This window comes from Ambystoma mexicanum, chromosome 2q, assembly GCF_040938575.1.
Source record: "Ambystoma mexicanum isolate Mex_15411 chromosome 2q, UKY_AmexF1_1, whole genome shotgun sequence".
NCBI classification, from domain to species: Eukaryota; Metazoa; Chordata; class Amphibia; order Caudata; family Ambystomatidae; genus Ambystoma; species Ambystoma mexicanum.
The window spans coordinates 12,422,115-12,447,523 of record NC_090924.1 but is presented as its reverse complement, the minus strand read 5'-3'; the positions used below and the strand labels follow the sequence as shown (position 1 = coordinate 12,447,523).

The following is a 25,409-nucleotide window of genomic DNA, read 5'->3' as shown; positions in this document are numbered from 1 at the left end:
CGGTAAAATACTGGTACCGGTAAATCCTTACCGCCTTACTACGAGGTCCCTTTGCGGGTTGGGGGATTTAACGCCTGCTTTTTGCAGGCGTTAAAAACCAACCCGCAAAGGGACCCAGGGAGCTAATTACGGTACCGCAATTTGCGGTACCGTAATTAGCGCCTTCCCCATTCCCATTGAGCCCTATGGGGCGAAAATGGGAATGGGGAAGGGCAATGGTGGAAGGGGGAATTACCGCCCCGCCAACCTTGGAATGGGGCGGTAATTCCCCTTTCCGCCAAGGCGGTGCCGGTATTTTACCGGCATGAACCATGGCGCTAATAGCGCCATGGTTCTCCGCCATCTGTGTAATGAGGCCCAAGGAGTTTTCAATGTTGTTCATTGCTCTCACTGTGTTCCTTGTATGTTCTGTCTGAGGGTCATGATAAATGTCCACCCCCAAATAAAGGAATGTGTTCAATTCCCACTTAATTGGCAGCAGCGGCAGCATGCGCACTGTCTTCCCGATATATCCCCTAGTGGAAACAGACTCGACTTCTGTGGGTTAATAGTTATACCTGACAAAGCGGCGTAGTGCTCCATCATGTCTAACACATATTGCAGATTTGTTTCAGGATATTGCAAGTAGAGAAGCAAATCATCTGCATATAATGAGATACAGTGCCTTCCCCGCGGCGTGTCTATTCCCGCCTCACCATACCCGTCCCTCAGATAAACCGTCAGTCGCTCTAACACCAAAATAAAGAGCATCTGAGACCACAGGCACCCCTGTCTCGTACCCTTACTTACTCTTACCCTTACGTGCCATTGCTCTCATATGACTGCGCCCATTTTGACCCTGGCCACTGGTTCATTGTATAACAGTCGCACCTTCTTAATATATGTTGGTCCCATACCCAATCTTTCCAACACCGACAGTAGCCATGGCCATCTAACCGAGTCGAACGCCTCAACTGCATCCAATGATGCTGCCACGCATTGTTGTGTATCACCCTGAGTACAATCTATTACGTGGTGCAATCTACGTAAATTAATTGTGATATTCCATGCCGGACATATCCTGTCTGGTCCGAGTGTATAAGCTTAGCTAGGATTGGTCTGAGCCTTAGCGCCATTACTGCAGTGATTATCTTCCCATCTTGGTTCAGTAGTGACAGGGGTCTATACGAGCCACAGTCTGTATGTGGCTTATTCGGTTTCAGAAGGGGGACAATCAGCGACTCCCATAAGGAACCAGGCAATCTGCCCGTTTCCAAGAATTCGATAAGCATTTCTAGCAGTAGAGCCATGATTTCTGCCTTGTATTCTTCATGGAATTAGCGGGGGAGCCCGTCCGCCCCCGCGGCCTTGCCTGTCGGTAGTTCTTTAATCACATGTTCTAGTTCATCTATTGTAATGGGGACTTCCAACCTTTCTCGTTCTTCTATACTTAGCTTGGGCAGGCTAATCTCAGACGGTGCTTCTTGTATCTCTACCATATCACACTCTGAGGTTTCTTCATACAATCGCTTATAATATTCATAAAAACATTTATTTACTCCTTCTTGTGTGTCGCATAACCCTCCGTCGGTCCACACCACTACTCTAACTGTCTCCCGCTTGTTCTCATCTTGTCGAGCCAGGCCAGCAACCGCCCCGGCTTGTCCACTTCTGCATGTTGTCTCTCAATATACCTCCTATAGCTTAAATAACTTAAACTATCCCAGTACTTCGGACAGTCTTGTTGTAGGTGGGCCACCTCTTGTGCTTCTTCTAGGGACCTTCCCCCTGCCTGTGCTATAGCCTCTAACCTACTTTCTGCAAATCTCGTAAAATCACTTCCTGCATACCCATTGAATTCAATATGGCTGCTCCTCTTACTACTACTATAAAGGCCTCCCATAGTGTACCTGATGAACTCGCACTACCCTTGTTATGCTGAAAATATTCCTTCACCTCCCCCTTAGATGTTCCCAGAACCCTGTATCTCTGAGTGCCTCCACCCTAAGCCACCATGTTGGAATCTTGGCTCTGGGGGTTAGCGCCTGCCATGTGACCACCAAAGATGCATGGTATGAGAGGACCCTTGCTTTGTATTCAGCTTTCATGAATTCCCCCAGTAGTTCTCCTCCCACAAAGACATAATCTAGCCTCGTGTAAAGATTTGTGGGAGCAGTATAGTGGGAATATACCCGGTCTTGCTTATGCATTGTCCTCCACACGTCTTCTAAACTAAATGCATGCAGCAACGTGTTTAGAGCTTTCGCTGCAGGGGGTTGGGTGAGTAAATTTGCCATCCGACCTGTCTATTGCCGGGTCTAGCATGCAATTAAAATCTCCTCCCCACAGTAGCGTCCCATCTCTGTACGGGCCTATCTTGGTATACAAGAATCGGAAATATGCAGCCGTGTCATGATTTGGGGCATATGTGTTAATCACGCATATTTCTCTATTTTCCACGCACCCCCGTAGTATGACCATCCTGCCATCCGTATCCAAGTAGGTATTTGAATAGAACAGTTGGTGCAACCCAACTCAGCACCCCCCTGGCGTATGCAGAGTACATGGTCATCCCCACCCCCATTTCCGTGCCAAGGTGTCTTGTCTTGCCTTAGTCAGATGTGTTTCCTGCAGGAGCGCTATATCAATTTTCTGGCATCTCAAATATGTCATTACCCTTTTCCGCTTATTATAACTGTTCAGACCTCTAATATTCGAGGTTGCTTTCCTTAATTCACCCATCTTTCCTAAGCCATTCCACCCTCACGCTTCATTTGTTTCCCTACCCTACTCTAGCTGTGCGTGTCTGCAGGGCAACGTCCCGTTAACTATCCCAACTACCTTCCCCTCCCCTTCCCCAACTATCCCCAACATTTGCCCAGCTTTGGATCTGAAGCTCACGCATCCCCGCATCTCGCTCCTATTCCGGCTCTACTGCCGGAGTTCGGAGTGCAGCGGGAGGATACTGAACTACTAGTATCCTACCTAATCTAACCTACTGAGGGTGATAGTACGGTTCCTGGCACCGCCTAGGACCTGGCGGAGCCGGTGCTCCCTGCATTTAGCTAATAGTAAATTATTGTACAATTTTCTAACTCGCATGACATTGTCAGATCATTACATTACGGCTGCTTCACGGTTCAATTGTACATTATGCAAGCAATGCAGGTTCACTTATACCTTCCACTTCTCGTCTGGTCTTCCTTCTGCGATGGAAAGTTTAACGTGTCCGGGGGCACTAGCAAGCCCGACCAAGATGGCCGTAGGCCCGTGAAGCTCTCCGGCACCGTTAATATCCGGCATGAGATTCGGCGCTCATGGGGTTGATCTGTGTGTGTGAGCGGCAGTCCATGATACGGGAATTCCTCTGGCCCCGACAGCAGCTTTCTCGGGCCGAATCGGAACCGGTGAGGTGGTGAAAAGGCAACGAAAAGCTGTGGCGGCCTCCTTCTGTGACGAGTGGGGGAGGAGTGAGCCTGCTTGGAACGGGGAGTGCTGTGTCCCCGGCTGCCCGCGGACGGCGAGTGCTGTGTGCCTGGGAGACAAAGTGGAGCAACTGCCTGGCGCTTTCCCGGCGCGGCTGGCGGGACTGGTGCACCTGTCGGGGTGCTCTCCTCGCGGACGAGGGAGTGTAGGAGAGCCGTGGAGAACATAGCGGCTCGGTGCTGGCGAGGTGGGGGCCGTGTCGGCCGCAGAGCTCGGAGCCCGAGAGATCGCTGCTGGTGAGGCCGCGGGGAGCTCGCCTGCCCTGAAGCGCCTGAGGCTGCAGGTGGCGTTGCAGCAAGGTGGCAGTATTTGGAGGACGGGATGGTGTGGAGGGGCGGCCCGCTTGCTTCTCCCCGAGTTGGGCAGGGGAGGGGTAATGCACCCGGAGTGGTGGGGTGCCCCGCTGAACATTGGGGGGGAGGTGGCCCTCCCCAGAGAAAAAATGGAATAAGTTGATCTGGATCCGCGAGGTTGGAGAAGGCTGAGCGGTGGGGGGCTGGCCCATAGTACTTCTGGTGGAACAGACTCTGGCATTGAACTTGGGAATGAGTGCCCGCCCGCTCTACTCGCTCTGCGAATCCGCGACTGCCGGCACGGACTGGGATTATCCAGCAGAGGGGCTGCTAAGCGGGCGGCGCCGACACAGAGCTGGGACTTCCTGGAAGCGGCAAGTTTTTGACACTGAGGTGGCGGTTGCCCTGGGGGGAACTTAGCATACGCGGTCTCACCTGCCTGGTGGCTGATCCTGTGGGGGCGGCGGCCCCCCTGTGGCCGGGGGGTGCAGTTCCCCAGGCTCTGGGGGAGGACAGTGGTCCTTGGGGGCGGCCGTGGGTTATTGGTCTAGCCCTACGGCGAGGAGAAGGGCAGGAGCAGTGAAGGGGCATCTGGCCGGATCTGTGGGCCTAACAGCGCATTCTGGTGATCCACCTCCATACAACCATGTCGAAATCTGGGAAGGGGGTAAACAACAGCTAAAACTGCACTTTGAGGCGCCCTCGCAGAGTAAAGCCTGCGGATCAGTTTCGGACCTGGCTGCGTTGACCTCCTTGGGGGGGACCCGGATCCCGCGGCAGCCTTTCAGGATATTAAGGTGATGCTGATGCAGTTGCAATCGGGCATACAGTCTTTGGATGGTAAGCTGGACACGCTGACATGTAAAGTGGACCATATGCAGGTCCGTCTTGATAAACATGGGGAGAGGCTAGATGAGGCGGAGGCTCGTCTGTTGGGAGTGGAGAATGTGGCGACCTCCGTCTCGGGGGAAATGTCAGCGTTCAGGAGGGCTCTGAAAGAGCTTAAAGAGAAGCAGGAGGATCTTGAATCGAGATCCCGTCGAAACAATATACGGATTGTCGGCCTGTCGGAATCGGAGGGCCAGAGGAATATGGAGTCTCTGGTGGAAGAAATTATGCGCGAGGCGTTGGGCCCTGAAGGTTTCTCTCCGTTGTGTGTTGTGGAGAGAGCGTATAGGATTCCAGGAGGGCGAAGACCGATTCCAGGGGCCCCGCCTCGCCCATTGATTGCCCGGTTATTGAATTACCGGGACAGGGACACTGTACTCCGAAAAGCTAGGGAGAAAGGTTCGGTGTCCTATAAAGGGGATACACTTAAATTCTTCCCAGACTTTTCAGATAAGGTGCAAGCTGTGAGGAGAACCTTTCTGGATGTTAAGAAGAGACTGAGAGATAAGGGCCTGCAATATGCAATGCTCTTCCCAGCCAAGCAGCGGGTAATCCATGAGGGGAAGTCGCTGTTTTTTCAAACCCCGGAAGAGGCTGCCTCATTTCTTGACAGACTGCCCGGCTCTCCCAGACAGCGGCCGAACGACGGGTAGAGCTGCCCGCGAACTGTGCGGTTCTTTAGACTGGCAGCTCCTTTGATGGCTGTGGATCAACCTAAGTGAGTGACTAATACTAGGTCTGGTGCACTGGAGGGTTGGGCTCGTGGTGGCCCCCTTAAGCGAAAGCTGGTCGAACGAGATGATTGTTGGGGACCTGGATGGTTTGAGGTTCCAGCAGGGGTGGGGGGGGGGGTTCTGTTGGGGAGGTTGGGGGGTAGTCACCGACGAGTTGGGGGTTTGTTGGTAGTAAGGGAGGGGTGGGGGATCGGTGGTACACACAGGGGTTGGGGGAGGACGTGGGTCCCAATTGGATGTGGGATGTTCAGCGTTTGGTTGTTTGGAAATGGCAGCGGTACATTTTATGACCTGAAATGTTCGGGGCCTTAATGGCCCGCCCAAGTGTCGGAAAGTTCTGCAGTATCTGGAGCGGCACGGGGTGGGGGTGGCGTTCCTCCAGGAGACTCATCTGACAGCAGCAACCGAATCGAAATTTGGTAAAACCTGGGGGTGACATAGGTATTTTTCTTCTTATTCCTCTTATTCCAGGGGTGTGTGTATTTTGGTGCACAAATCAGTGGGATTCTGTCTGACCAAATTTTTGAAGGATCAAGAGGGCAGGGTCATGGTGGTACAGGGGGTCATTCAGGGGAGACTGTACACTATGATAAGCTACTATGGCCCCAACTGGGATACGATAGAGTCTCTTGACTGGTTGGAGAAGTAGCTGGGGACACTCCCCGAAGGGGAAATTATTTGGGCGGGGGATTTCAACTCAGTTCTGGATGCCTCCCTGGATAGGGTGGGTAGTTCGACGCGTTCGGGTAGTAAGCACTCCACTAGACTCTGAGGTATGCTCCCTGTGTGGGATATTGAGGATATCTGGAGGGTAAGACACCCGGGGGCGACCCAATTTACGCATTATTCTGCGCCGCATGGTTCGGCAGCTCGCTTGGACTATTTCTTGGTATCTCAAGTTATCATGGGTTGGTCTGCGGGGGTAGGAGTTTTGGCACGCACGCTCTCGGATCACGCCCCTGTGCTGCTCTCTATTCGACTGGAGGGTCGGGAGGGTGTGAGGTCCCCTTGGAGGTTTAAGAGTGAAGCACTCACGGACGTGGTCTTCCGGGAGGAATTGGCGAAGGCCATAGATGCTTATTTTGAGGTCAATGATGGGTTGGTCTCATCTGCTGGTGTCTTGTGGGAAGGATTTAAGTGTGTGATATGGGGAATGTCTATCACCAAGGAATCTGGGATTTTGAAGCAGTTGTGGCGTGATCTGGCTAAGGTAGAAGAGGAACTGAGGGTCTTGCAGGAGGGAGCCCCCATCCCGTCCAAAATTCAACAGGGGAATATTAAGCAGAAGCTGCAGGAGTTTTATACCCTTGCTCAACGGGAGGTTAAATTTATGTGGGATAGGATTGCTCCTAGGAGATACAGTGAGGGGCAGAACCTGGGACGGTTGCTTGCGCGAACTACCTGATTGAGGGATCGGGAGAATAGGGTAACGGTAATCACTGATAAGAAGGGGGTGGACCATTTTGAGGACGTGGGGATAGTTCGGGAATTTCAGGAATTTTACCGTCAGTTGTACTCTTCCCAGGTGCCGGCATCACAGGCAGATATTGAGGCTTTTCTTGATGGTGTGGGATTATACTGGTGCTCGGAGGAGCAGAGAGGGTGGCTGAATAGGCCAGTGACGCTGGAAGAGGTGGTCGGAACTATCAACCTATTACCGAGTGGGAAATCTCCGGGCCCGGACGGCTTCACGGCTGAATTTTATAAGTGTTATGCCGAGAAACTGGCGCCATATCTGTTACGTATGTATTCAAGAGGCGGTGTCGAGGGGTCGGCTACCTGATTCCCTTCGCAAAGCTGTGGTGGTTGTATTGTTGAAACCTGGGAAACCGAAGGGAGACTGCTCGTCGTATCGCCCAATTTCGCTCATGAATCTTGATGATAACATTTTGGCCAAACTTATTGCGAGGAGATATCACGTGGAGATTGAGAGGGCGATTGCGTCGCCGGCGTTGTTACGGTCGGTCATCTTGACGGCCCCGGGCCGGTCGCGGTCTCCTCGGAACTTGGTGGAGCTTACATGTCAGGCCTGGTCCCTTCTGGAACATATACCCGCTGGCGATGTGCTCTATTCGCCGGAACCCCCTCTTATATTTGTCCCCGGTGTTCCCCTGTCTAGTGAGGCTTGTTTTGTAGCCATGGTGAAACGACTAGGAGTGGTGAAGCTCTGGGATCTGTTTCCGGGTGGAAGGTTCATCTCTTTAGATCAGCTAAGGGAGAAAGGGGCCCTTTCAACGCTGGATGTGTTTCTGTATCACAGGTTGAGGGTGACGTTTCAGCGGCTGTTCCCATCTTTTCCTGCTCTGCCCCCGGTGGCTGGGATGCTCGATATGGTGGTAAGGGGAGTTATTGGGCGGCGAACGCTCTCCGAATTGTATGGGTTGGCCCTGAAGGGTAGGTCTGGTAAGGGTAGGTCATCTAAGGAGCTGTGGGAGAAATCGTTGGGGAAAGACTTACCGATTGAGGTGTGGGAATATTGTTGTGCACTGACTAAGAAGGGGGCGATTAACTCGAACTTTAGGTTGATCCATTTTACATTTTTGCACCAATGTTATTACTCTCTGGCTCAACTGAAGGATTATTTCCCTCAAAGGTCAGGCGCCTGCGTCAGAGGTGGACAGGAAGCGGCAGGATTTCTTCATGTGGCCTGGGAATGTGGGGAGTTGCTGCAATTCTGGCAGCAGGTGTTTGAGGTGGTTGGAGACATTGTGGGGCAGCGGCTTGTTCCGGATCCCGTGCAGGCGCTACTGGGGTATACTGAGGGGATCCCTAAGGGGACTAGGAAGCTGATAAGCCTTCTCTTCATCCTGGCAAAACGCCGGGTGGCTATGGGATGGGGCAAGAGACGGAGTCCGACGGTCGCCCAGTGGTCCAAGGATATATTGTATTGTAACGACATTGAGTTCAAATGGGATGTAATGAGGGGAACTGACAGGGGTAATATTCGAATGTGGGACGCCTTCACGTTATATCTCCTTAATCAACCAGGGGGGGGGGGGAGAGGTCTGTATCCCCAGCTGGGCTGGGATCCTCAGCTCGGTCTGTTCCTGCGGAGCGATCTTCGCCTTCCCCCTGAGGCCTTGCCTATCAATTTGGAGACTGGGATGGAGGGGCCTCACTGGCGGGGAGGCGCAGGACAATATGAGAACTGTGGTTGATTGGGTTGGACTACGAAAGGTATCTAAAGACTGTAGTTGCTGCTGTTTATGCGGTTCTTCGTCATCCGCGCGTCCTTCATGTGTGTACCAAGAGGCGGTGGCAGGGGGGTGGGGGGGTTATCTGGTTTGTTGTTTGCACTGTTTAACTGAAATGCCAATAAAGAGAGTAAAAAAAAAAAAAAATTAAAAAAGTTTAACGTGTCCATCCAATTGTTCACATACTCTCGGGTCTAAAAAAAAAAACAGCTTGATCTTTGTGCAGGACCTTCATCCTCGCGAGGTATAGCAACATGTATTTTATATTAGCCGCCCGTAGCCCTCTCTTGACAGACACATAGTTCATCCTCTGTTTTTGCACCAAGAATGTGTAATCTGGGTACGCTGTGATGGTCGCCGATGCTCTGCTTATCAATCCTCATTTCCGAAAGTGTTCTAGGATTCTTTCCCTATCTCTATAGTTAAGTATCTTGGCAATAATCAGTCGAGGTAGGGCCCAGGCGGCAGTTTTCTTATCAGGGCCCTATGCGCTCTCTCAAATGTTAACATCTGAATGAGTGACTCTGCTCCTATCTCTTGCAACAACATATTTTCGATAAATTTGTCAGGTTCGAGCCTTCTTCACCTTCCGGAAGCCCTACAATGTGTACATTATTTCTGCGGGCCTGTCCTTCCACCGCTTCTGCTCTGTTCTCCAGATTTCGCACCTGCTGTTGCAGTATGGTGACCTTCTTGGAGTTTTCATTGCAACTGCTTGTATTAACCTTCACCTCTTTCGAATGGATTGTGTCCTCCCATGTATTCCTCATCTTAGATATATGATCTGCCAGCTTTGCTGCTTCGAAATTTTTTTTTCGCCAGAGGGCGCTCTGCTCGAGGCCACGGAGTCCATGTCCCTCGAGGGTTGCCGTCAACTTCCTACGTCATCTGCTGTATTAAGGGCTCGAGCCGCGCCCGTTGGTCTCAGTTCTGTTTTTCCGAGCTTCTGCTTCGTGTTTCAAGACGGGGCGTCAGTTCTTTCTACTTGAAAATGTCTTTGTCTTCGACTCCTTCCACACCCAAGACTTGTTTTAAGAAATCTCTAAAGTGTGGTAGGAAAATGTCCATTACCGACCCTCACTGCAACTGCCTTTGGTGCCTCAGCCCTGACCATCGGGTCGATGAGTATTGTTCCTGTCAGACGATGTTGAATAAGGCTCTTAAGGAACACCAAGGTAAGCTAGCGGTGGGTGAGGAGTCTTATATGTCTTTGAAAAGACAAAAAGACTCTGGAGGGTCGAGTGGAAAATCTCGACATGGGTTGAGGTGGTCGAGATCCAAGAGTCGCTCGAGGAAATCCTCCTAGTCTTCATCCAAAAAATCGAAGAAGCGACGTCACAGATCTTCTTCCTCCTCATCTGAGAGAAGGTTTATTTCATATCCTTCTAAGCACGATTCCCCTAAGAAATGGGAGGCCTTTAGGACTTCGATGCTAAAAGATTTTGAGAATGCGGCCGACCCCCTCAAAAAAGTCGCGTGAAGAGCATGCCCCTATCCACTCCAAGAGTGACAGAGGGAGATCAAAAACTAAACGCGCATAATCCGACAAAAATTCGAGGGCGTCCTCGGAGGAAGATTCTCTGACGCCTCATGAAAGAAAACAAAAACCTCTGGTGCATAAATTGAGGTTATCAGAAGACAAAATGGTGTTGGCATCAAGATCGAAGTCAAACATCGACTCGATGCAACCTTCGACGACTACGTCGAAGCTGTTGCCCAAGATGCCGTTGTTACCTTTGGATGCTATGTCGAAGCCTCCCTCGACGACATCCAAGCCCCACTCAACGACATTGAAGACTCCTTTGAGAACGTCGAAGCCAGTGTCTATCCCATTGACGCCTTCAACGCCTTTGTCGAGGAAATATCTAACCCCAATACCCACAGCAACACCTATGGCTAAACCTAGGTCAGTGCCACCTGCTTTACCAGATAAAATATTCCAACCTCAGCCCAGGCAGGAATTTTTCAAATCCATGTCTTCTATTTTCGGGGAACATTCCTCTGATGAGGATATTACATCAGCCGGAGTTAGGTTTGGAACCAAGGAGATTCCTGAAGCATTAATAGACCCAAATACCAAGATGGCTGACCTTTATGACTGCCTTCAGTCGGTCAGTGGCCTAGATACCTCCCCTGAGGTGGAATTTGAAAGACCATACCCTGCAGATCATGCAGAACCTGGGTATAGGAACCTCATGGGAAGGCTTATTGACTTCATGGGGTGGAAGACAGCGTCCCCTAGTTACGACCAGGATGACATGCCCGGTATTACTGATGAAGGGCCACAAAGGCACCCGATCCTTCCTTTCCACAAAGCACTGCAGAAAAGGGTAATATCAAATTGGGAAACCCAGATTCTGGGCCAGCAGTGAATAAAAAATGTGTGGCAAAGTACAGACCTTCAACTTCAGATCCGGAATATCTGTCTAAGCATCCCTCACCTGAGAGCTTGGTGATTCAAGCTATGACCTCCACTAGGCAATCAGCGAATCCTTCCATGCCTCCTGACAGGGATGACAAGAAAATAGATGCTTGGGCTAGGAACGTTTTTACTTCGGGCAGTATGGCCCTTAAAACTACTAACGTAACCTGTACTTTAGCTAGATTTACATACACCCTGTGGGACTGTTTGAATTCAGCGGCTGAACACATCCCTCAGGGTGTGGAACAGGATGGTTTCCTGGCGATAGTAAAGGATGGAAAGGAGGCTATGGAGGAAGGCCTCAAGTCAGGTCTGGACACTGCTGATAGTGTGGTCTATGGAATCTAGCACGGTCCTACGCAGATTTGCTTGGCTGAGGAAATCTGGTTTTGCATATGATGTGCAGTCCAGGTTACTCAATATGCCCTTTGATAGCGTGACGCTGTTCGGCAACAAGGAGTACAAGAGTACTCTTGTACTCCTTGCTGCCGAACAGCGTCACGCCATCAAAGAAGCTGTAGACATCGAAAACGGCAGCTAAATCACTCAGTGCCGCTATAAAACAGCCTCAACAGCATTCCTACGCAGGGTCATCTTCCTGGAGGAACCGTCCCTTTTGTTTCTATTCCTCTTTTGGAAGAGGGAAGGGGCAGGCCATTCAGAGAGGTCAACAGAGAAGACCCCCTTGTGATGGAAGAGGGAAAGTTGCTAGATCAGCCTCAGCAGCGGCTACTTCCTCCTGAGCCGCTTCTGCAGCCGCTGCAAAGCCACTCTAAGGTCTACACCCAAAAGACCCCGGTGGGAGGCAGGATCACTCGGTATCTGAATGAATGGTGGGGAATTACATCAGATGCCTGGGCGCTAGAGATAGTGACCCATGGTTACTGCCTTCCTTTTCAATAAAGACCTCAAAATCATCCACCGGGAGCCAACTCTGTCAAAATTCCAGACACGCTCCTTGTGCAGGAGATTTCAACCCTGCTAGAGAAAGGTGCAATTGAACATGTACCTGTAGCGGAGAGGAACAAGGGTTGGTACTCCCCTTATTTTCTCATCCCCAAAAAGGACGGAGGATTGAGACCCATCTTGGACTTAAGAAATTTGAACAAATTCCTCAGGAAGCACAAGTTCAAGATGGTGACCCTTTCTCAGATCCTTCAGGCTCTTCAACTTCAGGACTGGCTGGTTTCATTGGACCTTCAGGATGCTTACTTTCATGTGCCCATCCATCTCAAGCACAGAAAGTACCTGAGGTTCACAATTGGCGGATCTCACTATCAGTTTCGAGTTCTGCCATTTGGGCTGACCTCCGCCCCAAGGGTTTTCACCAAGCTGATGGCAGTAGTGGCAGCGAGTCTCAGGAGGGAGGGGATTCACGTCTACCCTTACCTGGATGATTGGCTACACAGGGCGAGTTCACCCGAAAGAGCCCGGAAACATCTAGCCATGACCTGTCACTTCTAACACAAGCTGGGCCTCTCCCTCAATTACAAGAAGTCACAAATGATTCCAAGCCAAATACTCCAATTCATCGGAGCTGTCCTGGATACAACCTCAGGGAAAGCCTCGCCTCCCGAGGAGCGAGCTCACCACATTCTGCAGATGGTAAACAAATTTCAAAATGCCCTACATCTGCCAGCCTTCGATTTTCTACGGTTGCTAGGCCTCATGGCATCCTGCAGTTTTCTGATGCCAGAGGCCAAATTGAGGATGAGATCCCTTCAATGGGCCCTCAGGACTCAATGGTCCTGATTTTCGGGAGAGATGTCAGATCTTCTGCAAGTCCCGGCCAGAGTGGCTCATGATCTTCTTCTATGGTGGGCTTGCAAGGAAAATATCCTCGATGGAGAACGTTTTTGGCAACCATGGCCGGAGATAACGGTAGTGACGGACGCTTCACTCATGGGCTGGGGAGCCCACACAAATGATCTGACAATCAGTGGTCGTTGGTCTCCATCGGAGTCCAAACTACACATCAACCTTTTGGAGCTGAGGGCAATCAGACTAGCGCTGAAGGCCTTTCTGCCCTCTGTACGGGGAAAGAATGTCCTGATAATGACGGACAACACAGTGGCCATGTACTACCTCATCAAAAGAGGAGGCATAGGAGCACTTCCACTGTGCAGAGAGGCAATGCAGCTTTGGTTCTCGGCAATGCAAAAAGGAATCTCTTTATCGGCAGTTAACCTAGCCGGAGAGAAAAACACGGCAGCGGACACTCTGAGGAGGCAGGGCAGAGACTCCCACGAGTGGGAACTAGCTCAGGATGTCCTTCTACAGATCTTCACCCTTTGGGGAACCCCTCAAGTGGATCTAATCGCCCCTGGACCAAACGGAAGTGCAAACTGTACTGCTCAAGGGAATTTCCCCCAAGAGGAGCTTTAGGGAATGCATTCGTAGTGGACTGGGTATTTCCACTCCTGTACGCATTTCCTCTAGTCCCCTTGATTCCTCAAGTAATCAGGAGGTTGAGAAAGTTCAGGAAGACCATGATCCGCATTGCCCCGAATTGGGCCAGGAGAGCGTGGTACCCGGACCTTCTGGACATGTCCATCTGCCCTCCAATTCTTGTTCCACAAAGAGAGGATCTTCTCTCGCAAGAGGAAGGTCGGGTTCTCCGTCCAGAGGTCAAAACTCTCAGCCTTCACACATGGCTTCTGAGAGGCTGAGGTATAAGGATTGGGAACTCCCGGACGACGTCATGGAGATTTTGCTTTCGGCCACAAGGCCAGCAACAAAATCCTTGTTGCGGTGTCGTTGGAAGAAATTCAGTAACTGGTGCAGGGATAAGGATGTGGGCCCTTTTCAATGTGGCACTCCTACGGTGCTTTCTTTTCTGTTAAATCTGGCCAACTCGAGCTCCAAATTGGCACTATTAAAGGATATTTAGCAGCGCTATCTATCTTCAAGCGCTTCTACGAAGAAGTTTCTTATTTTAAAATGCCTTTAGTTGTTCAATTTCTTAAAGGACTAACAAATGTGTTCCCTCCAACACCTTTTCAAGTTCCTATCTGGGACTTAAATATAGTTTTAAAATTTCTCAGGTGTGCCCCCTTTGAGCCTTTACATTCTTGCCCTCTAAGGCTCTTAACTCTGAAAACTTTTTTGCTAGTGGCTTTAACATCAGCCCGCAGGGTGAGTGAGTTGCAGGCGCTCTCTTGCAGGCCTCCTCATACCATTTTCCACAGGGATAAGGTAATTCTGAAAGTCGAGCCTTCTTTCTTACCTAAAATAGTTTCAGATTTCCACTTGTCACAAAAAATTACTCTACCTTCCTTTTACCCTCCTCTGCATGTTCTGCACGTTAGTAAAGAGGAGGAAAGATAGATTCCACAGGCTCCACCCTAAAAGGGCTCTCAGCTTCTTTATCTCTAGACTAGAAAGATTTCGACAAACTGACCAACTGTTTGTCGGTTACACTGGACACAAATTGGGCCTTGGAATGTCCAAACAAACTTTATCCAGATGGATAATTCTGGCAATATCTGAGTGTTACAGATTGACTGGGAAGGGTGTTCCGGTGCAAGACATTTGTGCGGCGGCCACTTGGTCATTGATGCACACATTTGTAAAACATTACTCTTTAGACTCTGCTTCTTACCAAGGAGGCCTTTTTGCAAAGGCCGTCCTTCCTTCAGTCCATGACTAAGTACTCAGGTACTCCCCCCTCCAAATTCCAACTGCTGTGGGAGTCTATCCAAGATGAGGAATACGTGGGAGGACACAATCCATTCGAAGAACAAGTTACTTACCAACTGTAACGTTCTTTCGACTGGATGTTCCTCCCACGTAACTTGTTCTTCTCCATCACACCTATGCGTTCTGTCAACGCTCTGACATTCTGTCGCAAGAGATTCACATCAATGCTGATTGCATCTATTTTAAGTTCCAATGAAGACTTCAACTCCTCTATGGCCTCTAGGATCTGCTGGTCACTTCGCTTGGGGGACTCCTCTCCTCGTGCTTCCTACCCTGTTGTTTTCGCATCGTCCGTCGTTTGCACTGACTTGGCAAATGCGTCTATTGATGACTGTTTCACTTTGGTCTTGTTAGGCTTCGATGCCATTGTTACTTCAGTTAACCCCACTGTGTTCTCTTCCGTTACACAAAGTATAGTACACTGTCTGTTCAACTGTGGTACAGCGTTGGGCCGTGTCCCGGTCAGTGTACTTGTTTAGCTCACTGTGCTCGCAATGCTCTCCTGTGGCTGCATTGATTACTGGGTCTCTCCTTTGCACTGGTGTCACTTTGAAGCACCTCCCGTAGTAGGGATTGACTAGCCGCTTGGCGCTCTGGCACCTTCTACCTCACCCCAATCCTTGCGGGCAATTGGATGGGCACCCTCAGTATCTCACACATCTGTTCTGTCTTCAACAATGGATTGCCATCTGTCCTTTCTTTGTGAGCCTTTCTAGGTCATGTCGTCGGCTACTGGCTACACCCGTAGTCACCACCATATGCTGTTTGGTGCAGGTATATGTAATCCTTCCCCGTCTCGTCTTGCTGGATCCGTGGTCCTAGCTACTCTAGGCTGCCCTGTTCCTGGGGAGCCAATCAGCCATCACCTGCCTCTAGTACCTGTGAACTCTTCCAAGGTCCATCTGGGGCCGTAGTGCTATCAGGCACCTCAGCGCTACCCCTCCTCACATGCACCAGACTTCCTGTCTTAGTTAATGTTATTTGCCCTATTTACGCTCTGAGCATGAGTTCGCCCAGTGTAGTTATGTCCCAAAGGACTATGTGCTGTTAAGGCCTGTCTCGGGAAGGTGTATGACCTAGCAGGTCCAGGTACAGTTATACAGTCACCTTCAGCGTGTTATTGCTCTTTTCATCACCCAGCAGCCCCCCAAAAACGTGTGCTTCGTCCTCTGTTTTGCCAGCCTTCCTTCTGCTCCTTATCAGGCCATGTTATTCTGTGCTGTAGCCTCTGAGTGGTCCACGTGCCGTCTTCTGGACCGTCCTCGGTTGCCCGCTATGTGTGGTGCACTCGTTCTCTGTTGTGCCCCGTGCTCGTCTTCGGCGCATATGCGCTCTCCAGTCTCCTCAATCACGAACAGCAGCGTTGTTCAGATGTCTCGGCCAGTGTCTACTTGGCGTGTCCGGGCTCTGCCTGTAGCATAATCCTTACCATACTATGCTCCTACGTATTCTTGCTGGCATCTTTCAATTGATGCTTATGGCAGTCTAATGCCTGTGTCACTCAGCGTGCATTCAATGTTGTCGTAGTCTGCATGGCTGATCCCTTTGTCTGTTCAGCTTGCCCGTGTTGTGCACTCGTTCAGTATCTGAAATCTATGGGAGATCTCGGCTTTGTGTGCATTCGTCAGTTTCAATATTACTGAAGGCCTGCTCAGCGCAGTTCTGTGTTAACCACTGTATCCCTCCAGTATTTGTTGCCAAGCTCTTAATATCCACAAAATTTAACACCAGAGCCTCGTGTATTTGCTGGGCCGTAGCCATTGACATTGAATGGTTGCCTCTCTAGTCTTATGTTGCTCCGATCACTTGCCCGACAAGATCCGTCCGTGTAGCGGGGGCCGCACTACTAATCTTGCAGTGTGCACCATTCGGTCGCGCCACGGTGACGCAAGCTGTTCTCTCCCCTAGGTCCATGTAGATTTCATTATGTGTGACTTTCCGGCTTTCAGGACCAGACCTCATGGGTCTACTGTATATGCTCAGCTCTCCGCTTCACTCCTCTGTGGCTCTTGTGCTCGGCAGCACTATTTGGTGCCACTGCCTGCTACACTCCGCTTACGATCACTCCACCTTCTCCAGTCAGAGTCTGTCTTTCATCTGCTCGCGATACGGCTCATCTTTATTCAGAGCGGCTGCCCTTTGATTCAGTCCTTTGTTCTCTGGCAGCCGCCATTTTGCTGTCCTAGCCAGTAGGGTGCCGCTCCGTTCTTTGAGCTTGCGGTTTGTTCTCCTTGCCGCAATTTATCTCAATTCTGATCACGACGTTCACTGCACATTCATGCTATTATAGGTCCATAATTACGGCTCCTAGTCGGCTCAGAGCAAACTATATTGTCAGAATCACTGAAGGATCAGCAGGAGCTCCTCGGAATCCTGTCCTATCCGATGGCCATGTAGCCACGCCCCCAACACCACATCATAATTGAACTGCATCTGCTACAGTATATGCTGGTGCTCATAAATAAGTCCCGGGACACAGCCCTGTCTGAGCCCCTGGCAAACACCCCCACAATTTAAGAACTGCATCTTATACAAACATAACTGTTTATCCCAGGATTACAAATAGACAAAAAGGATGGCATGTGCTGCAAATCTTGCAGCTCCCGGGGGAAACCAATAGTTTAGCCTTTCTCTCCACTCTCTCCTCTTCATCCGGCCCCCATGTGGCCACCCGCCTCCCTTCTCTGCCTTTCCTCTCTTCATCCCTGACGAGGTTTCTAGACAAGTCCGATCTATGAAAACCTCATCAAAACAGATTCTTCCCTGTTCCTCAAAACCATCAAGGACCACATTGACACCCTCGCTCCAGCCTTGATTGACTTCTGCAACCACTCTTTCGCCACTGGAACCTTCCCTTGCCCTCGTAAGCACTCTCTTGTGCACCCCCTTCTCAAAACACCCTCAGCTGAAGCCTCCCTTCTGGCTAATTATCGCCCGATCTCTATCACTCCTTTCCTGGGCAAACTCTTGGAAAAACTGGCCATCTCCTAGCTTAATCTTCACACTGAATCTGTTGGTTGTCTCCATGACCATTAGTCTGGCTTCAGGGCAGCCAGAAGCACAGAAACTGCTCTTCTGAAAATCCTTGAAGACCTGCTCTCTAACCTTGATGACAGTCTCACCTCTATCCTCATCCTACTTGATCTCTCTTCTGCCTTTGACAATATCAACCATGCCATCCTGCTTAACCGGCTTTGTGATAACCTGGTTATCACTGATCAGGCTCTGGCCTGGCTGACTTCTTTCCTCTCGGACCGACCCTCCCAGGTCCAACTTGGGTCCTTCCTCTTCTCTGTCTCTCTATCCACCTGTGGTATTCCCCAGGGGTCTAACCTGTCTCCCTGGTTGTTCAACCAATACGTGACACCTCTCGCCCACCGCATGGCTGCTCTCTGATCCAACTTCCAATGCTATGCGGACGATACTAAGCTTGCTTTCAGGCTCCCCTCGGCCGCCTCTTCTTCTCTCATCCCGGATTGTCTCTCCGCAATCTAGGAGTGGTGTTCCGCCAACGATCTCTGCCTGAATGCCAGTAAGATGGAGATCCTCCTCATCGGCACACCTGCACCTTGCTTTCCTGCCACTCTGATATGATATGATATGATATGATAGGTTATTTATAACGCACTTAATACCCAGAGGTTTCTAAGCGCGGACCCGGGGCTCAAACCTGTGGTGCTACGTGTCATCTTGCTTCCAAGGCGAGTACGCTGCCCCTGGGCTATCCTCAAGAGACTCTCTGGCCGGCCTCCCGTGGCCCTCCTCCTGCTCCCACCTGTGAGGCTAAGAACCTCAGGGTCATCTTCGACTCCATACTTTCCTTCTCTCCTCACATTTCTGGCATCTCCAAAAAGTCAAACTACCAACTGCACCGCCTCAGAGATATTCTTCCTTTCCTTTCCTTCCCCAGAAGCTCTCTGTCTCTAGAGCTCCGGTTCTCTCTAGGCTTGACCACTGCAACAGTAGGGTGACCAGATTTTCAAAACAAAAAACCGGGACGGCCAACAACATAAGAGGGACTACCCCATCGCAGCCCACCAATTACCACCCCTCCCCCAAAACGCCCCCACAACCACCCCCCAGACATATTTCCAGCACTTCTCCTTTCTATAAACTGTATATAATTTTATTTGTGCAGTTTTGTCTGTCAATCATGGCATGTTAATTCAAAACGGGCCTTTGCTCTAATCGATATTACATGGCTTGCTGTACAATAATTTCAGTAAGTGTTCTGACTTGTACCTGAGAGGTTGGGGGTTCGAGCCAACCTAATAATTCTGAAAGTGTGAAAAATAATTACGGTTTTAATTACCGTAGCCCCCGAAACATGCGAACCCCGGACGGGGTTTCAAAAATTAAAAAACTCCCGGGACCCCGGGACGGAGGGTGATTTCCCCGGACGTCTGGTCACCCTATGCAACAGCCTCTTTTTAAAACTGCCTGCCTCTACTCGCCACCCTCTGAACAGGACTGCAAGACTTGTCCTTGGCCTCAAGCCCAGGGATCATTTCTCTCCAGCCCTGAAATCTCTCCATTGACTCCTAGTGACTGCAAGGATGATGTTCAAGACCCTCTGCATTGTCCACAAGGCCTTCTTCCTACTTGAGCTCTTCACTCCTCCACCTCCAACTTCCTGTGGGTCACTCGCTTTTCCTAGCAGCGAGTTGATGGCAGATCTCTCTCTTCGACTGGCGTCTCCCTTTGGAACAGCCTCCCTGCCTCTCTGAAACTTGAGCAGAACCATCTCTGGTTCCGGAAACATCTCAAGACTTTCCTCTTTTCTTCTGCCTTCTCTCTTCCTCTTCCCTGCTGATCTCGATACTACACTGATCACCTGGCTACCCTCTGAATCACTGGCCCAGGTCCCTGCCCTCCCGGTTGCACCCCTGTACTGCCTCCTGGCAACCCTGCACTTGGGTCTGTATCTGCATCCCTAGAGTCCCTCTTCATTCACTTATCGGACACTTGTTGCCTGCACCTAACCTTGCACTGCCACCTGCTGGCTACACTACCTGTTCTTTATGTTGATCCTGTGTCTTGCACTTGCTCCTCCTCCCTCTCCCCAGCACTTGCGCAATATCAATGTCACTAGGCCTAGTAAGATTGTTGTCTTGTCCTCCCTTGCCTTGTCGCACCTTGAAACACTTGTGTATAGGCGTGTTATAAATATCATATCATTGTGTTGCCTAGTGGAAACTAGCTCTTTTTTTGATTGTCTGCCATCAGTAACACAACAGGTACTTTCAATGTTTACAATAAGGATGCTACTCCCCTTTTTTTACCATGTTTTTCACCTTCCCTAGAATCAACTCTTGCCGCAGCTACCAGGGAACACCAGCTCTCCAGCACCTGATGGGAAGAAGCAGATCCGCCAACAGAAGTTTGATCATCTCCCAAGCATTTAGAGAACACACTTCCTGATACAAGAAGGAATGTATGAAGATTCTGACAGCTGTTTCCAAAATGTCACGTTTGAATCTTGCACAAGTCACATGGAAAAAAGGAGACTTCTATTCCTACTCATATGCGTTAAATGCATGATTCAAGGACTTAAATATGAAGCTGCAGACTCACTTAATTATTACCACAACTGAATTATTTCTGGACAGAGTTAAAAAATGAAAGACCAGCGTAGAATGGACACTTCAATCTCCTCACTGTAAACATTACATCACCGGCTCAGAAGAATGGGGACTTTTAGCCAGCATTAGAGTGCGTTGCCCTTTTGGAAAACTTAAATGACCAGACATTTTCAGCTACCTTTCATGCCTGCCAGCACTATTATTTACAAGCTGACATGACACCCGTAAAAACAATGTTGATGGCTACGTCATGTCAAAATCATAATAATGGATTACTCACTTTGTGTTGATGATCAAGTTACTGAGTCAGATATGGGCGTCATTAGACCTATTGATATAGCAAATCATTGCAAGAATCATCTTATCTTTAGCTCTTGTGTTTCCTGTGGTAGAACTGTTCACTTACTACAGCCCATAAATGCAAAGCCTGTTAGGCATGCAACTGCTTTAATTTCCACTAGTTATATTTTCCTCTTTGTGTTCTATAGAACTATCTATCTGCCATTGTTCATTTCAAAGACTCAAGGGTTCAGGGTTGACAAGAGTTGCCTGAATTTAAGAGTGTAGCTTTAGCCACAGCACTGCACTATGCCAGCCATCAGACAAGGACCTTGATGGATTGGATTTCTCAATACAGCAAGAAGATCCTTGCCTCATTTGGAGAAACTGGTTTACTATTAGCAATCCTTATGCATTATTCGGTGTACCCACAACCATACCCACTAGCAACATAGGGACCGATTAGTCCCCCAAAGCTATCTTTACTCTTTTTCTTTTGTATATAACAATTGTTATTGCCATTTCTGAAATAGTGCAAGAACAGTAACCAACAGAGTAGCCAGATTAAAGAATCTCACATAATACATCCACTGAAAGGACCGGATCCAGCCTTCCAAATGACTACAAATAAGCAGATAGACCCCAAATAGGGAAATATACAAACAGGAGACACCAACAACACACTAACTAAGTGAACATAAATTATAACACTTTGGAAATGTATGGTAACACAATGGAAACCAATTGCAACTAGACAGATCAGAAAGACTGTTGAGCCAGATCCCTAAGGGGAGAGCTCCAAAAATTCTCCTCATATATCAGTGTTTTCGTCCTCGTTTGCTACTCTATTGAATATCCGGGTTTCATGTCAGGCCAGCCTCTGCATATCATCCACCAAAGATTTGACTATCTGCTTTTTTCGAGTCTTCATGAATCTTCGAGAATTGATTGTTAGCCACAAGGAGAACCCGCGGACGCTACTTCCACACCTTCACCCCTTTCGCATTGATTGGTTTTAGTGGTGTCACTGAGCTTTCAATCATTGCCCCCAGGGCCAGCTTCCCCCAATCTGGGTATTGGGTAAGAACAACAGAGTCCCCATTGCCATTCCAACCCAAGATACTATCGGAATCTAGCAAACCTAACACTTGCATACAGGCCAGAGTCCAGTATAGCCAGTGGGCTAACATCTGGTGGATCAACCTCAGGTGAAAGCTGCCCATATCATTTCTGTTGTAACTTCCTCCGATCATACTCCCTTTGTCTTCTGTAAGAAAGGCATGGCATCAAAGTAAGACACACAAGTGATCACAGTTCAAGGGTGTTGATTAAACTGGAAAGTGGGTGGGATAACTGCCTAATCTAAACCTAAATTTAAGATGGGAGCAAGCTACGACCATCAAATAATAATAATACAGTCCTAGTGGAGTCTAGTCAAATAAAAAGGGCCTATACTAAAATAAACTATTGCCAATCATTACCGCTATGTTACAAAAGAGTGTGGGATAATGTTCACAAGAAAAGAAAGAAGTGTTCAAAAAATAATAAGTCAGGATGTTATGGCCGGGGTCTCCCTTCCCCACGTTTTTAGTACGGGACAAGGTGGGACTCTCGAGCACAGCACACTCCTGGGCTTTTCTAGCACAAGCTTACGGTGTCTTTTCTCAGTATCTGGGCCTTCTGTGCCCAAGTCTCTTCTCATGCAAAGTCTCTTGCATCAAAGGGCCTGATAAGCCAAACAACAAAACCAAAGTTCCTTCTGTTAACCTTTACGTCGGATGATTACTGTTCACCCTTGGATCCCGCTCAGCTGGGCTCTGATCCTTCTCTGTCATCAGCCTCCCTCAGACCAACCAGAGCGCTTACCAATTCAAATAGAGACTTTCGAAGGGCGATCTCATCTCGCTGGGTCACTCTGTTAGCCTACGGAAAGCACAGGCTTTATACTATCACAGTTCATAAGGCGTTCCACGATAACAAAACTTCTGCAATGAGTTAAATACTTTCGATTGTACAAGGGATTTGGTTCGACCCTTGTATAACCACCTTAACACCTTATACCGGCCTTCCTATGGCCTCTTACTACTTGTAGTTTCTTTACTCACAATGTTCCACACAGTCTCTTTGTTCAGTAGAGGTGTACCAGTCAGAGACCTTTCACTGAGTGCCCACGTGGCGCCGCCCCACTCTATGGGCCTCATTACGAGGTATGCCAGTAGCCATGCCGCTATTGGCGGCATGGCTGCCGGCAAAACCGCGTCCGTGTCCTCGGAATGAGGACTTACCGGACCATTCCGAGTTCGGATGGCCCGGTAATTCCTCACTCGAGGACACGGACACGGTTCATCCCCATTCCCATTTCAGCCCCCATAGGGCTGAATGGGAATGGGAGAGGGAGTAAACAACGGGCCATTACAAGATGGCCCGTTGTTTGCTCCCTCTTACCCTCGCGGGACCCGGTATGCACGCCTGGTTTTCCCAGGCGTGCTTAACGTGTCCCGCGAGGGGACCTCGTAATGTGGCGGAACGGGTTGAACGGCGCCGCAGCCTTTTACGGCGCCGTTTAACCCGTTCCACCAGGGTCGTAATGAGGCCCTATCTCTGTTATCAAGTGTGTACACAAAAGACCTCTTGTCTATTTATCTTCTTTATGTTGCCACTGCAACCTTGAGCTTAACACAGTCCACTCGATTATCAGGTTCTTCTGACTCACTGGTTGTGCTGGACTTGTTGGAAGTTCCTTTGCCACTGGAGTCAAGGACGGTACTACAATGGCAACCATGTCTCCCTGCCCTGGCTATCAGTGCGGGAGGGTACCATGTACCGCTGACATCTGTCACACCATTGGCCATCTGCGATTCCCAGTCTTATGTTTCTTTCATCGGAGGCTTTGCGGGTCTGGGTGGAAAAGGGAAAGGGCAACACCCTCCTTGACGTCCTTTCAGGTTTCGCCGCCTTTCTCCTCTGTTTAAACTGTCACCCTGGAATGGCTGCTTACTCATGCGTTCGGCCTTGCTCCCCTATGGGGAAGGGAAAGGGTAGTCAGGTGTGTGTAGTTGTCGGTAATTGCCTGACTCAGCCTGACCCTTGTTTTGGGACACGTCAGGTAAACGGCTCGGGTATTAGTCCATTGTTGTTCGCGCTGTGAGAAAGTGTTTGTGTTGGAAAGGGTGGTCGAGGGTAGAGTTTCTACGTATCCTACTAGGCAGGATGGGGAAAATGTGTCACAAGGAAGGGGATACCGCGCCTCAAACTTCGGTGTCCCACTTCCACTCCCCGAAGACCCCTCATCCAGGTGATCCTCCCATACTAGTCCACCCTCAGGAACTGGATCCAATAGCGATGGCCATGTCCTGGCCACCTGCATGACAGATCCCCGGGGACTAGCGAGTGAGATACCTTCAGGTTTCTCACACTTCATACCAGGCTCTCCAGGTCTTTTCCAAATCACTTCATGCTTGGGATAGCTTTGACAATGTTTCAGAACTTACATGAGGGAACCCATCCTGGCGTGTGGCTCGGATTCTGGCAAGGTGAATCTTGCAGATGGGCACAAGTGTGGGGTAGGCTATTTAAAAAACAACGTGAAAGATGCCTTCACTGGCCCAGTGCTTCGAGTGCAAGCACTAGGTATTGACGTGGATAGCAGGATTGCCACACCACAAGGTTTTCTCATGTAAAAATAGATTATCCACATTAGAAATCGGACAGTGTTTCAATGTTTCAAGGATATGTTTAAGCATTGGATGGTACATTTATTGGAAGTACACTAAGGCCTCTTGACAGCCATTGATGCACATGATATGGTCTCTTCACTTGTATCTCCAAATCCAACCAGGTCAGATGTCCCTCTGTGTCCAGTTGCAAAAGATGGTGTGTCGGATGCATGGTTAATGCTTGATGGTAACATTCCATTTGGAGGAACCCAACTCCACTTTCAAATGGATTGTGTTCTCCAACGTATTCCTCATCTTTGAATGCCTGCAGCTCGGAAACCCTTCTCAGCAGAGGGCGCAGTGCATTGTCAACCCTGTGTCCCTCGAGGGCCTCCATCCTCATCGAGTATGAGGTCAGTGCTGGTACACAAGGCACACACCGCCCGTCTGTTGCCTCAGTTCAATTATTCTGCACCGCTGCTCGAAATGGTTCTTTGCTTCGGCGTGTTTGATAACTGCGTAAAGATATCTATAACCGATCCTCATCGGGTATGTCTCTCGTGCATGGGGTCGGGCCACATCGTCGATGATTGTGGCTCGTGCCAGTTTACGACTTGAAAAGCCTTAAAGGAGAGGAAGGGGAAACTTGCTTTGGGCAAACCATCTTCAAAGTTGTCTTCGGTAACCCCCACAAAAAGATTGTCCGGAGATTGTCCAAGAGAGAGATCTCCAGGTTGGGCCAAGGGGCACGGTAAGTGCGTCACGCGTTCAAGATCTCGTCATTCTTCTTCATCTTTTTTGAGGAGATCTAAGAAAAGGTGTCATCGCTCCAGATTGTCCTCTAGGGATTCTTCGCCCAAAGGGAACTGGGTACGTTTTCCAAAGAAGGGGGCTAGTAAAGCAGAGCTGGAAAAATTCTGCCTGCAGATGTTGGAAGCGTTTGAGAAGGTGGCGACGTTAGCCCCTTTAAATAAGTCATTAGAGACTCCCGACCCCATCGCGCAGAAGGCCGACAGGGTGTCAATGAAAACCACTGACTGCACACCGAAGAGCCCGGACAGCAGGTTGTCGAAGGATTCGAAGACCTCAAAGGCATCTTGTGCGCCTCTCATGGCCTCAACGCCTCGAATGTATACCTCTCCTCTGACCCACTTGACACTGTTGAATGCATCAAAGTCATGCACATCGATGTCGAAG

The 25,409-nt window shown here is 49.6% G+C and overlaps 1 protein-coding gene across 3 annotated transcripts in view; it reads left to right on the top strand.

Annotated features, from left to right (window-relative positions):
- The window catches only part of LOC138569113 (cyclin-dependent kinase-like 4), a 1,540,933-nt gene extending 1,520,205 nt beyond the window's left edge, over positions 1 to 20,728 (top strand). For all 3 annotated transcript variants that reach the window (XM_069646780.1, XM_069646779.1, XM_069646778.1), the window contains one exon: positions 19,999 to 20,728. In XM_069646780.1, the coding sequence (XP_069502881.1) occupies positions 19,999 to 20,100 (102 nt within the window). In that variant the 3' untranslated portion in view covers positions 20,101 to 20,728. The remainder of the gene's footprint in view (positions 1 to 19,998) is intronic.
- Positions 20,729 to 25,409: the final 4,681 nt, after the last annotated feature.